The sequence below is a fragment of the Hippocampus guttulatus genome, chromosome 7 (assembly GCF_054856545.1).
Source record: "Hippocampus guttulatus isolate MCC_2025c chromosome 7, RoL_Hgut_1.0, whole genome shotgun sequence".
Classification (NCBI taxonomy): domain Eukaryota; kingdom Metazoa; phylum Chordata; class Actinopteri; order Syngnathiformes; family Syngnathidae; genus Hippocampus; species Hippocampus guttulatus.
In genome coordinates this window covers 9410303-9426825 of record NC_141267.1, presented here as the reverse complement: position 1 = coordinate 9426825, position 16523 = coordinate 9410303, and the positions used below count along the sequence as shown (strand labels likewise).

At 41.8% G+C, this 16523-nt stretch overlaps 1 protein-coding gene across 2 annotated transcripts; it reads right to left on the bottom strand.

Moving 5' to 3' along the window:
- Positions 1-2767: 2767 nt before the first annotated feature.
- LOC147202186 (GRAM domain-containing protein 2B) lies at positions 2768-15251 on the bottom strand. 2 transcript variants are annotated; one of them, XM_086116510.1, is made up of 13 exons: positions 15066-15251; positions 8878-9054; positions 8325-8388; positions 7831-7903; positions 7643-7746; positions 7395-7493; positions 7225-7296; positions 6920-6988; positions 6658-6754; positions 5920-6015; positions 5573-5678; positions 5212-5319; positions 2768-4608 (listed from the first exon to the last, which is right to left on the bottom strand). In XM_086116510.1, exons 1-13 carry the CDS (start codon positions 15155-15157, stop codon positions 4590-4592), a joined length of 1176 nt encoding a protein of 391 aa, XP_085972636.1. In that variant the 5' UTR covers positions 15158-15251; the 3' UTR covers positions 2768-4589. The 2 variants fall into 2 exon arrangements, with proteins under 2 accessions (XP_085972636.1, XP_085972637.1); XM_086116511.1 differs by lacking the exon at positions 15066-15251 and adding an exon at positions 9710-9959.
- Positions 15252-16523: the final 1272 nt, after the last annotated feature.

The window sequence follows — 16523 nt, the reverse complement described above, 5'->3', positions numbered from 1 at the left end:
CATGTGCAGAAAAGCAGAGCTGTCTGGGGACCTGGAACAGCAGGTCAGTGCTATTGGTATAGGAGGTTCAAGCACTGGAATCACTTTTGTAGGGGTCCTCAGCATGCCTGTAAACAATTTTGTCTTCTGGTGAAAATCCTCTGCGGCCTTTAAAAAACATTAGTCCTAGAAACCAATTTGTAGGATCGACATAAATTTGACATGTGTGTCATAACAGGGCGAATGAAAAAGTCTTAAAAACCCATGTCCAAAATTGAAAGTGAAGTCTGCTATTTTGTTTTGAAGCAGCCATTTGGGTTGAATTCCAAGACACAAAAGTTGTTCTGTAGTTTCTTAATGTGAAGTAAATCAACACTCAACAGGCATGACATGGCACGGAACACAAGTTGAGAAATGACTTAGCATAGAAGTCAATCACTGACTGCAGAAAAAGCGGTAATCTCTCAGTGATAATTTTACAGTTTACCGGCAGCGAGTCCCAGGGACTCGCTGATCAGAAAAGTATGAGTGCCATTATGGATTGAGAGAGTCCCAAATGTCGAATTCTGAAAGGGTCTACTTATTCAATTGCATATGATAATAACACAAACAACAACATATACATACAATTATAAACAAATGCTGCAAAATTTTAAATAATTCAGGAGCAGGCCAGAGGATTTCGGAAATTCATGGTAACCGTTTTTCGGTTCCGTCGTATTACCCAATGGGAAACCACGATAACAAATGTTGGGTTCCGTAAACGTTCAGCATGGGAACCCATTTTTCTATTTTGACTGATATTGATAATCAAGAATTCCGAAACTCAAAAGTATAATGTTTCAAGGGTCAATGTTTGAAAACTATGCATTAACAATGAACATTACATCAGCAGCTGTGTACTCCAGGTTTATTCCAAAAAATAAACTGATCAAAAACTGGTGTACTCATGTGGCATCATCAGAGTATTTTTTCCAATCTCACACTGCAAAGATTAATTGACTGGTAATCATTAATACAGGTAAGTATTGATGTGGCTTGACATCCTCTTCCCAAAACGATGCATGTGTAATCTACGATCAATTTGACGAAAGAATTTAACACACGTCATCATTAGTTCTACCAACAGTTAACATTAGCATTACTACACCTTGTGACGAATGTTTTATTCATAAAGTTACCATGCTACAACCAGTAAATTATACAATAACCAATACTGTTTCATAATATTTTTCATAGCGATGTGCCTACAAATCTAATGACCAATTTGCCTCGTAATCGTGCCTCGCGTCGTATTTCGCTCTCACTTTCTGTGCATAGGTGAGTTTAGTGATACGCCCTTTGGACGATTCATACAAAAAATCAGACAAGCATTCCCATTTCTTAAATATCGTAATTAGTAGACGGTGAGTTTTTTTCGCCGCCATCTCAAACTTTCATCCACGCGATTCCTCAGTTTGCGGACTAAAATAACAACCCGCATGCGCACATAACGTCATCTGTTGTGTCCACACTGAAAACAAAACACAACGAAAGTAAATTAGAAGTCACACACCACACCACATCACAAACACACACACAGGCGCAGTGAAATCGCGTGGATCACACAGTCAGTTCAAGTGCGGTGACTTTTATTTTTAAACTATTTTTCGGTACCGTGAAAAACACAAATTACTTGGTTCAAACAAACGTTCTAGTGCGACCGCACAAACGTGACGACTGTGCAAAAATAACTAAATAAAAGACACCACTGTTACAGAAAGGCTTTACACGCCATTTAAACTGCCGATCGGGAACGCAACAAACCGTGATTGAAACTAACTGTGATGCCGCTCTTTATACGTTGCGCTAACCGTTACCTGTCAGTGGCAGACCCGCCCCTCTTAGAGCGTAAGAGCCAAACCATCAATATGGGTTTCCTTGGATGTAGTTTATTAGATTCGTTCGTGATTTTGGCGGTTCTTATACAAATGTTTCGGGGCTCTAATCCCTCATTGTGTCCGAGGACCGGCAATCCAAGTCCAAGGCCAAGGACTTGACTCCCATGGCTAAGGACCAAGGACCGCCCCTCGGTCCTCGAGACGGTCTTCGAGGCCAAGGACCGGCTCGAGGAACACATTTCTGACAGAATACCTCAGACATGAAGATTGCCAGCAAGGTGGGCTCTGCCACCAAGTAGCTTCGTGCCCGGTATTACTCAATTATTGGTGTCTTGCAAACCTGACACGAACACAAATATCAGTATGGGAATTAAGTATCTATATTAAAGTTTTAACTTTTTCACAAATTTGTCGGAAATATATCACTCACTGCTCATAGAATTAAATGTTAAGCAAGTAGTATGTGAAAAGACCGCCGTTTGCAACCTGGAAATGTACGTCATCGTGAAACGAGGAGCAGTGAACAAGTTTACCCACCAGCTGTCGAGTTTATGCCTCCCTACGTGAACCACAGCACAGTATAGGACTCAAGCACTATGCGGGTTAACTTGTTTCCTTTTTGTTCCGCCCGTGGTTGAAAACCGGCCAATAAGACCATGTCAGGCTTCACAGTCACACGTCTATGAAATTTCTCATTGGAAAACATTTAAACGATGGCTCACGTTACTAATGTCAATATTTAATAAATGTGCTTGATATATTATAATAGCATCTCTTCTGATATCTGTGAACTGTTGCCAACTGCTGGGGCTCTTCAAGAGCTTTATTTTACACCGTGGGTTTCCTGCAAATGAAAATAAATAAATCAATAAATAATGTATTGAGGACGACAAATTAAACAACGACAGTTCTTCGCAACATGATTTATTTTCAACAATAGCAAAGTCATCTCACAGAGACTACTTTGAATTACACAGAATACAAATAAATATAGATATATATATTGGGCCATAGTATAATTTAGGACTTAACAATTGTGACAAAATTTACACTGAATAGTGCAAAAACCACAGAAACGCTGCCCTCTGTAGGATGTTTGCATGGAGTACGCTTACGGACGGTGGCTGTGTGCGTGTGCTACCCCCAGGTGGAAGACTGACAGTACTGCGCGTGTCTTAAGCAGCAAACTGAAATTTCAGATGCAGTTTTAAACTCCTAGTTGGGGAAGGAAAACTTCCACAACAGAGTGTGAGCTGTGCTGCGGATGTATGCATCATCAGATGGGAGAGGCTCTCACGGAGAAATTATCAAGTCAAGCAAGAAAAACAAGTCAAATTAAACAAAGTGGTGATCTCTCTCAATGGGACCGCAAGAGACGCACCCAAGCCAAGACATACAGCCCAATGACAAGCGCTAGACTTTGAAATGACAAAGGAATATCTACCAGGTGGGTCGTGCCCACTGGCCCTGAGTGAATAGACTTTGAAATCAACAAATTAAGGTCTGAGCACCGTCAGACAAACACCCGAAATGACAACTTTCTGCCATTTCTACTCAATCCAAACACAGAGTCTTGGATTGTGACAGGCACAACATATTTGGTAAAGTGCACTCGCTCCTTTCACTCATCTTCATTACGTCACACATTTTTTTTCGCACAAAAGTTAGGTTTAAAAAAACAACACACAGGAATAAAAGACATTTCGCCAAGCATAATCTAAATGTGTTGCATCTTGAAATGTTGTGGAGCCATTTTCTTTCTTGTTATTGAAACTTGGACCTTCACGAGTACGGTTTTGAGTTGCCCTACACTGAGGAGAGGAGGGACAACTTGTAGTCAGTCGATTCTCCTTCATGCAGACATATACAGTATATGACCATTAGCAATGCATCATTGGTGCAACTTAAAAAAAAAAAAGCCTATGAACACAGAAATGCTACTTGGTCCCAACAACACAATGAGGCACGTTGTCCTCCTTTGCTGTCAACTATGGATGCATTGATCATGGAGGTCAATCTCTGAGCATTGATCATTAAACCTGTTAAATCACATCAAAGACGAAGAGATCAAGAAAGAGGAAGGGAGGAGACCATTGTGGGCTGATCATCATTATCATAATCATCATCATCATCATTTCAGCCCACAGCAGGTAAGAAAGAAAAGACATTCAAAAGAGAGGTACCCAAGTTTCCGAAAAGACAGACACGTTCCTACTGCTGCAAAGATGGAAGAAAGGGTGAGAGTGAACGTCATGCAGAAAGACGCGCACATCTTTGGGTAGCGGCAGCGCGACGTCTGCGGTGCTGAGGTGTGCCGGTGAGCACTACAGCTGGCTAATGCTGATGGGTATAGATAGCCCTGTTAAGACTGCATGCTGAAGGAGTGGAAGAAGATGTGGAACAGTGGCTCCCGCATCCTCCAAGCTTGGCTTTGGTCCACACAGCAAGACACGCTGCAACCAGGCAGGATGTACATGCGTTTTGGCTCGGCTCTGTGTGAGTAAGTGGTGGTGTTTCTCTCTCTCTTTCTTTTTTTTTTTAACTACTGTAAGCTTATAGCCCTTCAAGTTAAAAAGTTGTCTTTGAAATTGCACAGATTGGCCACTTTTCTCTTGGCGTGACGTTACAGTGTCTTGGGGCGCACCGTCCGAGCAGGTGAAAAGTCTTCCGGTGCAAGTGATCCTCCAAGTCACCAATCAGCCGTTCCAGCTCTCCTTTTCTTGCTGAATGTTATGTGTCTTGGCGGTACCTGAAAAAGAAGGAATGGCATGAGCGAAGCCCAGCGAAAGGTAAGCAAACAAGCAACACTCCAAAAGTGTGGGGCACACAAATAAAAGTCAACAAACGTAAAGGATATAACAAAGTTGAGTGGATTTAGTCTCTATGCGAGTAGCGCCCATGCAGTAATCTACATTTTCTTCATTATTGTTCTAACTACAGCTAGCTCCTTTTTTTTTTTTTTTTTAAATAATTGAGTGTTATGGTGAACAAATGAAAGGCATGAGGTTGTTCTGCAAGGTGATTTGCCTTCTATCCAGGAAATCAGCCAGTCCATGTCGTCAAAGTCACGATTCATCACAAGGCTCGAACAATTTTTTCCCCCCCTTTGGGGAACAGTTTTGCACAAGGCTGACGATTGTATGTAGATGAAAGGAAGGTCAACCAGCTTGGCAAAAATGTTGCCGTTTGGTCTTAGATATTTGACTGTAGCCCTTAATTGTGTTGTGCACGGCCTTTTTGCTCAGGGAGACAATCTCAGAGCATTTACAATTTCATCTTATTTTGACTAGCCTTGGCCAAACTGTACTCTTCACTACATTTGGTTTTGTGCCTGGCTTGGACAACAACTTACCCGCTCTGTAAGGTGAACTCAGGCAAAGCACCAAGTGACGTCAGCTGTTCCTCCAGAGCAACAATTCGTAACCCAATGTAGCCCGAAGACAGCAGCAGCGCCACCACCCTGAGGAGCAGAGACAAGCTGAAACAAACACTCACACTTGACGATGTGGGCCATAATAATTTCTTCAAGTGTTGTGTGGAAAACATAACTTTTGAAGAACCGTTTGCTATGACATTATAAGACCATACAAACATCCGACCTTGAACGAACAAAGTTCCTCAAATGAAAACATTTTGCATGAGGGGTGTGGTGCAATCGTATCTTATCGCAAGAAGACCGTGTCAATGTGAGGAGTGAAGACAAAGCGACTTACAGTATCAGGTAGATGAAGAGCAGTGTGTTGAGGGTGCTGGCCTCTCTCTGAACCAGCAGAGACTTGGCCTTCTCCGTCACATTCCAAACCCACCAGCCACCTGCAGCTGGGAGAGGAAGCAGACATACAAGGACAACATTATTCTCAATGCCACATTGGCAGGCTGCATTTAAATTTGGCTTTCATGCATCATTTATTTGAGAGCATTCAAACCGACGCATGATCCCACAGCACCAGGAACATGCGCAATTTTGTGTCTTTTAGTATGTGAATGGAACATGCATCTTCTCAAATATTTTGAATGAATTGGCAGTTAACCAGGCATATTGTGGGACTGTTTTTGATACCTGAAACTGACTGATCGTCCTCTGAAGATGAGCTCTCACTCTGCAGCTCATGCAGGCTCTTGAAAGTGGATCCTGTTCCATTAGGTAGTGCAGCCTCTGCAGACAAAGGAGACATCAATGATTACGTTTACAATACACGCCCAAATCAACCCGGTTAAAGATTGTTGGTTCTCCCACTTTTTCACACTTCTGTCTAGCATCTTCTGCTAAACTTTCAGGTGCCAAACGCTGGTCCTCGATCCGGCATGATTTAGATGTTGTTCTCCTCCGGCACTTGATTCAAAAATCCGGATCGTTATCAGGCAACTGCAGAGCTTGCCTAATAAATGATTTTTTTAAAAAAAATCAGGTTCAGGATAGCGACCCTAGAGGACCAGAGCTTGACACCTGTGAGCTCAACTACTGTATGTGTGCCTTGGCTAGACTAGACCGCAATGAAGCTCCTTTCAGTTAGCTCAACAAAGAAGAGTAGCTTGTTGCCACAATTCTTTTTTTTTTTAAAATTTGCTCATTTCACTATCAAAAGGTGTTCACAGAATTATTCTTCCCTCATCAAAAGTCAACAGTAGTGTGAGAAGTGTGGAGTGAGTAGATCCTAATGAACAACTTTGATTTAGCGCTTGGAAATGTAATTTTTATTGTCACGGTGAAGGAGCAAAATATAGACATACTACTGTCAATCCATTTGTATCCAAATGGGCCTAGAAAAAAAACTAACGCACAGTGTTGACCTCTCACCTTTGTGCGTGTTGTGCAGAGGTTTGTCCTGTAACGACTGCGACTCAGAACCATCAAACAGGTCAAAGCTGCCATCTAGACTAGACTGGCTGGAGTTCTGTTATGATGGGACACGGAGAGACAATCATAAGTTCATTCAGTTGCTGACATGGAGACTGTGGGCGCAACGGAGGAGGAAATGTGCAGTGACTGAATTAAAATCATCACCAGTAATTTCAAAAGGAGTAAAAAACAAAATCGACAGTCCAACAAACCTCCTTACCACAGGTTTGCTCTTGTCAAAGCTTTGCTCAGCAGAAGAGATGACCGGACTACTGTTGGCGCTGCGGTCCTGCAAAGAAAAATGCACACTTATGATGCTGGTGCTGAACATACTTGTCAGTCTAACAATTTTAATGGAAAAAGTCAATCAGGGGCCAGTGTTACAGATGAGACTTTTGCAAATGTTTAGTATGATGACATTTGAGTTCTTTGTATATTGACAGTTCTTCTATCACTTGCATTCCTACGTATCTGCAGTCGGAGTAACTCGTGATTAAGAGCGTAGTGGCGTCCTGGACCTCTCACCTCAAGCTGAGGACAGACGGAGTGCAGCAGCTGATAACACGCATCTCGGTTCCGCAGCGAGACAAACAGGAACTGAATATCAACGGGGAACAGGACAGACAGAACATTAGCTACTCATTCGGCTGACAAACACGATGACAAGCTCTGGTGGCCTGCACAAGAGAACAAACCTTTTCTCCCTCGGTGGTTCGAATTGACAAGGCGTTTGGTACCAGCAAAGCAGTGTTCTGCTTTTTGACAATGTAGATAGAGGAGACGGGGATCACAACCTGGAATGGCAGCAAGAGGAAGCAAAATTTGATTTCATGGAAACTGGGATGGGGGGGGGGGCATGGTGGGATATAATAAGGGGGGGAAAACATCCCAATGGTTTGGACAGCTAGCGTAGTTTAAATCCTGCAACAGACTGTCCGCCTACCTTAGTGTCCTTGAGCAGAACAGAGGAGTAGAAACAGGCATTACTGTTAGTGATGTACAGTCGACCGTGGTAGGGCACTTCCTTTTGTAGGGCACAGATGTATGCTGGGAAAAGAAGGGGGTACATTTCATCAACTTTGATATTGGGTTAAGTCACTCAAGAAGTTGTCGTTGGTCATGTTTACCTACCATGTATCAAATCTTCGCTTTCCGGAATGTCTGGAAACAACTTGTGGAATGTTGCGTTGTGCTTTATGAAACTCTACAAGATAGAAGAAACAGTTTGCAGTCAGATTTTTTTTGACTTCCTTCCTTTGGCGATGTTTAACCATGAAGATACCAATTGCCCTCTCACAGGTCTAAAATCATTAGAGAGAGGCAATGTTTACTTCTCACTCTACGTTTAATGAGTTCTAGAGACTACAGTGTACATTTTTTTTTTTTTTTTTTTAACGTGGCGGCGGTTAGTGTATAACAGGACCTAACATGAATGAACTATGCAAGAAATGTTTTTCGGTTCATTTAAGGTAGCTGATCACGGAGTGGACTGTAGGCCTCAGCTTGCTGATTTTGTGCTGCATTCCAAGTGCGACTGTTGTATTTGCACATGCCTCCCAACGAGAGAAAGGCGCAGTTCCTCTCCAAATGACAAGGTCATACTTCAAAAGGTAAGGTGGACTTACGCTTTGTGCGCCACTGGCCCGATTCCTGTCGAAGCTTCTGCAGTCAACGTCGAAGGTCTGCGACCTAAGTATACATGACATACTTAGTTGTGTATAAACCAAACGTTGCCAGATTCGAATCCAGTTGAGTTCTTCTGTCAATGTTGTTTCAGCATGAAATCGCACAACTCCGACATGTTTTCTCAATTGAGGCTTTCATGTAGCTTTCAAGATGTGGTCATTTCAATTGAAGATGAACTGAATTACACCGATTACATGGTGTTCACATGACTGTATAGACAACCTCATTGTGCGTCCCCGACATCATGAGGGCATTTCACACACATTAAAATCACGTGAGCCCGAACAGCGCAATCATGTGCGTTATGACTTGGCTCAACAGCTTCAAGTCTTGTGATACAGATTCAAGTTATTGTGACGCCACATCACGCCAGGCACGTCACCGTGTCCATATGATTGAACCCATTCTACTTAAAAAAACAACCCCCCCCCCCCCCCCAAAAAAAACGATTGGCGATCGCTCCAATGGAAATTCTTTCGGAGGGGATCTTACCTGATGGACAACTGTCTGGTGAGGGTTTTGTGTTGCTCCTCGATCTGCAGCTGAGCGGCCTCCAGACTCAACGTCTTCCTGGCCTCCACTTTTTTGACCCCATCTTTACTTAAAGTGCTTCGGCTCTTCTTCACTTTGGTTGGCACTCCACCACCACTGCTCTCTACTGGGTAGCTGCTGGATATCGGAAAAAGAAAAAAAAATGTTGTCCCATGAGAATCCGGTTTATGTGCACGCATAGGATGGCACCAACACATAATTTTGCATGAGAAATAAGCCACTTTGTAACAGCAACCATTGGATGTACAATCTTGAGCGGTCTGAAATATTATTGCACAACCGTTGTTGTTACTTTCCTCTTCCGAGACGTCATTTTTGTTACAACATCAAGTTAGCAGGCTGTTGATTGAGAAAGGCGAAGCGTAAAAGGTTGGCAATATTTAATCTGCGGAAATTTGGATTATAACAGCACAGTTGTTCACAGCTCCATTAAGGACTTGGAAACAACAGGTGAGAACAGCTTGAGGTCAGGAGATCATAAAGCCCACTGAGGCTCTCCAAATCCTGCAATTAAGTGTAATTTATGAACCTGTTATTCTCTAGACTGAAAGTCTATCCTTAAAACAGAAAACTATCACCGTTTACAATTCAAGTTGACACAAACATGTCCTGATTTGAATAGCCTTGAGAGGGAGAAAAAAAAAAAAAAAGCAACTGTGATAACTGACTGACACAGTCTAAGGCTAAAATATGGTCCCGATTACAACTGACAAAGACGGTACACAATCTAAAGGAAAAGAGGAAAAAAATCAAAACAAATGATTCGCCTTACCTGGAAAATTTAAACCTTTTTGATGAACGGAAACTCATATACCTACTAACCGTTGGCATTTCCTTTTCTAAGAAAAAACAAAAACCTAAAAATCTGTATTAAAATATTTCTGGCTTCATGCCGTTACTACAAAATAGAAAAACAAGATTTACAATCCATCTGTTGATCGTCCAATCGGGTGAAAAACAGTCTTCATGGTGCTATGTTTTGTATGAATGCCCCGAAAGGGGAAGCCACTACCGTATGTGCTTGTGGTGGTGGTGTGACACTTCGTAAGAGGGTGACGTCAAACCTGGCTACGCCCCCTGAAGCCAAACAAGCATGAAGGAAAGCAGCAAAGCACACATACCAGAGCACAAACAAAGTGCACTTATACAGATGCACACAGAGGCAGTGCTATGCTCAGAAAATGCTTAAAAATATTCCACTGAGAGATCCTGCCCAAAAAAAGAAAGGGAGACGATTCTTCTGCTTCTTAAAAGCAAAAGCAAAGCAGATCCAAAATAAGCTGCTCAAAACTGGCCAGTCAGGCCTTATCTAGGAGTGGTGTTACATGATCATATTACAAAAGGTTTGGTGACATCCTTTTGAGCAAGCCGAGAAAAGGTGTCAGGACACAATTTAATCATGATGCGATTAAAAAAAAACAACAAATCTGCATTCTTCACCACAGGGGAGCCCAATTGGCGCCTTCCACTTGTATTCGTTTCCCGCTTCATCCCCTTAGACTACCGCAATAAAGTTCAGGCGGTAAAGGGAAGACGTGCAACGCAGCCTCAGGCGGAGGCACACCATGTCATTATGCACGCCTAGATTAACTATGCAAGTAAAAACGGGGAGTGGTGAGCAAATTCGAGTGCGAACTTGTAGGCATGTCTACTAGAGATGTTACAGCAGCTCTTGAGCCTCCAATGTTGTGATGAGCAGTCAAATATTATCCACACATTTGTTTTTTCTACTCTACTCCTTGACATGAAGTTAAACTGACATGGCTAGTGGAGGCAGTATTCAAAGGCTATCATCACGAGTTTGTAAAAAGGGGAGGCTGTTAACTAGAACCCTCCAAAAGGGAGTTTCTTGAAAACCCCACCCCACCCCACCATGACACACACACACACACACACACACAGCCCCCTCCTCCTCCTCCGCACTCTGAATTAAAAAGAATCAATTACAGAGTGAGGCACAGAGTCTTTGGTTTGCAGTTTACAGGTTTTTCTGGGTTACATTAAGACTGTCTCAAAATATGCAAGGGTGGAAGGTTCCCCCGTAGACTGCGCAAAGGGACAGGAAGCCAACAAGAGTCCATTTGCATGACAAGAAACTCATAAACTTTGGGTTTCGACTGACCGGAAAAAAATGCACACCTTTGACCCATTTACCACACTGAGCACCGACCACACTACAAAAATGGTACAACTTGACACATCCTAGTTTTACTTAGTCTCCGACAAAGTAAAAAATGAAGACGGTTTGTCAAACCCAGGTAAGAGGCAGCAAAAGATTTTTATACGCAGCCGTGCTCAAGTTTTATTTGAGGAGAACTACATTTACTCATTACAATTGATCTGTTGAGCTCACTGGAATACTGCTAAAACATAAAAAGGGACATCTTTTTGAAGCTTGAACAACCACAACCCGAGCCTGACTTACTGATTAAAGACAAGTCGTCAGCCATAGTTTCAAATAGATTACTGAGCCACCACATCAACATCTACACAAATATGAATTAGTGAATAGAGTGACTTGGAGATTTTCTAGTCTTACCTTGCCAAAACCACAGCAGAACGGTTCTCCGCGATGCACCTCTTTTGGTTTATCGCTTCCCTTCTATCCATGTTGCTGTCATTCGCAAACTGGAACGTTTTTAACCTACACTAGGGAGACCTTTTGCACTTGGACACACTGACTGACTAAGGCGATGGGAGTAAAGGTCTATTTTTATAGCAACACTTGAAAGCATCCAAGAACAAAGACAAGAGGCTGAAATGCAAAGTAGAGCATGGGGGGTGGGGGGGGGCGGTTGGGATCCAGACCTAACTTCCTCAATAACCATTGTCTTTTCTAGTGGTCGGAGCCCATGTTGTTATGGAAATGATTGTAGCAGTAGGTGGTAAATGATGGGGGGGGGGGGGGGGGGGGTAAGAAGCCTATTGGTGGGTCATTTAATTTTTAAATGGGTCCTCCATTCACCACACTTAACAAGCAAGAATTTGATTCAAATGCACTTAGCGCAATGGACATGCTAATAGAGCCAAGCTCAGTCTTTATACAGGACAGAAAGCAGACCATATCATGTGTGTTTGAGTGGGGTGGGGACTTTGAAAATAAAGTTAAAAAACAAAACAAAACTATAAGAGTGGAGTGTACCAATCACAAGGAACATCGCTTTCCTGACAAAGACATTGATCACCACAGAAAATGAGTTTTCAGTTTTTTCACTTCACACAACCAGGTTCAAATGGATTGGTCAGAAAAAAAAATCTATTTGTCATTTTTTAACTTTCTTTTGATGGTGGCGCGGACACCCGCAGCTGCTCCTCTTGTTTTATGTTGTCTTGAGAGGGAAGAAATTTCATCTGTGCATACAGCACATTTGACAAAGTTGTATCCAATCCAATCTCACATATCCTCAACAATATGCGCTGGGTATACCCAGATTGCCAGTCAAGTACAGCGGCAAAAAAAGAAAACCAACTGACTACAGAACAGAGCAAAGCAAATTGTGATTTACATTTCCAGAAGCTACTCAAATCAACTTTCATTTTGTTGGCTTTATGTCAAAATTATTATTCAGGTGCCAGGGCAAAAGCTAAAAAAAAAAAAAAAAAAAAAAGCACTATACAGGCATGAACAGGCAGCGGCTTGCAGTCAAACAGTAAGATGCATTTCATTAATCACAAATGAAGGGATTTAAGAATGAAGCCAACAACTGCAATTTTGTTTCTCAGAAGATTGATTCCAGTCAGAAAAAAAAAAAAATTATAATTGCCTTCATTTGCCAACATGACCAAAAGCCTATGACTAAACATTTTGTCATCTCCATTGAGCTCATCCACAAAAACTACTTGCTATGAAGCCCATCCCATTGTGTGAGACTGCCATCTTCTGGAGAGAAATGGAGTGTTGCCTTCCTTCAAACTTCCAAAGTTAAAAAAAAAATAAATAAAAAAAAAGTACCATTGCAGCTGATGCCCAGAACTAAGTAATGAAATATGTTAGGACATCAGACATGGAACATGTTTGCCATCAAATTCAAGCTAAGTGTTGTTGCATATGCTGAAGCTTTTAACGCCAACATTTAAAATGTGACTAATTTCTTTTTTAACTGCTTCACATTTTGTTCTATTGCACTTTGAACATTGGTTAAGTGGCTCTAATGCATAAATGTGGCATTTAAGGTCTACTTGGATGGTAAATTACATAGAGTTTCTCAAAGTTGTCAACACCCAAATAAAACCGCAAAAGAGAGAAATAGAGCAATGGCCGTAAAGCACCCACTTTTGGTTTTAACTCTGTGATTACTCTGCTTCCATTTATAACAAAACTATGAAAATTAAAGACAGCTAGAAAATATGTCTCTGGGTTGCAGTGACTATCAATGCTGAATTTATAGGCGTCTGGTGCAAGTGCACAATTTGGGCATTTGTACATTCATATCATTTGAAGTGTTGCATCAATGTAAATGTGGCAATATTTTACGTCCTTTGAAATGTACATATACATACAATATGAAATGCATTTGGGATGAAATCAGGAATGGGCACTTGTGCTTACAGTGTAGCCAGCCGAAGGATTTGAGCTTCAACAGAACAGACAGGAAGGGCAGGGAAGAGAACTACTTGTTAGGGTAAAATAAAATGTAGTTAATGGCAGGCCTGCCAGGCCTACATCTGTAGAAAGCAGAGTGTGTGTGTGTGTCTGTGTGCATGCATTACTGAATGTGTGTTGGTGAGAAAGTCATGTGGCCCTGTGCATAGAGCAGCTCAAATCACTTCCTGTATGTGGACAGGCAATGCAGACAGAGGTGATTTTAAAGGGTATGGTGATGAAAGGGGTAAAATATATCTACGATTAACGCCCACCTACTGCATCATGGTGCTGGTCTACTTTTCTTTTAAATGCTGCGGGTCTAGAAACACAAAACCTGTCTGCAAGTGGATGTACACCCAATACGTACAGTACATGAAACTGTATATTTGTGTACAAATAATGGATAAAAAGTCCTGTTTTAACTAGGTTGTTGTTCAGTTCTTGTTTCCATTCCAACCAGGATGCATTTGGCATTTTTTCATGGACACCTTACAAACGGCATTTAAGAATGTGAGAAACTAAATATGATGTCATTCTGCAAGACACTGTAGTGTACTGACAGACCATCTTAACTTAACTCTGCATAAGCAAAGGAGTGGTCATTAGCACTGCCATGACAAGAGGCAACGCATGACTTCAGCTGGGTTGTGGGGACCCTCCCCAACATTCTTGCTTATATGATATAAACTTCTTCACATCCAACAAGTTTATGTTAGTTTTTGTGCAGTTGTTTTTGGAAGCCACGATGACATTGAATTGCCCATTTTATTATTACAAGCCAGCCAAACTGTCTCACTTGGCATGTTATTGTTGAGGATCACCGTCCATATGCATTTATTTAAACATTATGTGAGTGCATGACTGAATTAGGTGGTCTACAAATGTTTCAGTCTTCTGGTCTGCATAGTTTAAGAGGGACAACTTGTGCATTTGGCAAACTGACCCACATGGTGAAATGGATGAAGTCATGTTTGCTCAGCATGAGTGATGGCACAGCCGAGCCATTGGTCAGAATGGTCGTCACTTACTGAAACAGTCCACTGACATCGCAGTCCACAATCATTTAGGGTCACACACATCAATACAGTACATTCATTTCCTTTAAACCTGACGAAAGTGTCATTTGACAATTTGCATGTATTTTACCATCATCAAGTCATATAGTCGTTCAGTGGTTAAAACTGCAGTTTTGCCAGGGCTAATGACGAATGAAAGGCTGTGCACACACAAACTATGCAGGAATAATCTCGTAGAGGGTTGCATGGGAAATAAGCGACTGTGACACAAGTCGAAAAGATTTAAAAGGTCGCAGCATCTTCAGACCAACGAGTGGCTAACTCGTTAGCACAGCAGGAGCATTCCTATCTAGAGCTCATGCACGTTTCAAATCTATGACAATTCAAACAATCAATTCCTATGCTGTTCCGTGGTAGGAATAGTCTTACTTGGAAACAAGAACATTTGCTAGCATCAATGGAACGACAATGGTTAGCATCCTCTCAATGGGTGATGCTCAGCAGCAGCTAGCATTCATTCCGCTTACCTTTCTTTCATGAAGTATTTGATTCTGACAATGGCCTTTTCGTCGATCTTCCGGAGGAAGGTTTTCAACTGCTCTCTCTTGTTTTCAAGCATTCTAACCCTCTGTCAGTGGTGGTCGGTCAGTTCGTGTTGAGACGAAGTGCCACGCCACACCAAGCCCCACAGTTCCTGTTTGGTTCCGCCTTTACCCACCTCGTTTCAACCACGGCTGATTAGGATAATGCCCTTATATCGTACCAATTCTGTGGACCAATGAGCAACGAGAAAGGCTGCTGAAAAGCGGTCATGTCAGACAGCTTGTCCAATCAAAAGGAGGTAGCGGGGTTGGACAGACCGCCCATTACCTAATATGGGGAATGGGCGTCCTTATTGGTCGACATCTGGAACTCGCTGTATTATTTAGGAAAAGTCCTGGACCCTTTAATCAATCATTTATTCCAAGCGTTAACCTGTCACGTGTATACGCCAACGCGTTAAGCGCCTATTCGATATAAAAGTAGTTTTAACTGAATTTGGTCAAAGAATATTCGACAAAATAGTTAAGCCTGATCCAAGTGACCACAAGGCGATGGCAAAAATGGTTTATGTGCAAAGGTGACGGATATAGCACCGGACAGCGGTCATGCCAATGACCCAACTATTAATCCAAAAAGTGTATTTATCCCAATTGCATAATGAAAAAAACCCTATTCATTGGCAATATTGGGGGGTTTTTTGGATCACACATTATAATTTAAGAAATTATTAATAGTGAAATCAATAATATTGGCTACAAAGTGTAGACGCTTTGCTGCAACAGGAAGTGCATGTGTATCTAATAATTCTGATCACAAAATTAGAACTAGAAATGAAATGAATAATTTCCTAATTCATGTGTAGTGCAGCTTGCAGTGGACTGCTGCCATGCTCCTTCAACGGGGATCATTTTAAAATGTTCTCTTTTTTTGTCCACTTGGGAGGCTGAGTTTTCATTTGCTTTCCATACCATCACTCTTTTTTGAAAACGAGTGTTTTTCTAGATCACAAAAGAATCCTTAGCTGCAACTGAACTAGAAGCCATCTAGCCTTAAAGGTATACTGTGAAGTCATTTTTAGAAAATCCCAAATGAAATGTTTTCATGTCACAAGTCAAATACTGAAACAAAAACAAAATGCTTTAAGTGAGCTCAAGTCAAGTCAACTTTAATGTCAAATGTGCTCTATGTGCAACATACAGTACAGATGAAATTGCTTTTCTCTCAACCACAGGAGAGAGAGGAGCCGCCGCTTCACCAGTGCATCAAAGACGTCATGCTGAAAATGTGCACACATTTTTTTCTTTTGGCCACGCAAACAACTGTTTGCCTGAATGTGAACAGTGCATGCCCACATAGCACTGAGGCATTTTGCCGAATAACTCGATAGCAATGGCGGAGAGAAGTTAACGGGACAATTGACAATGCATTACAATGAGTGACTG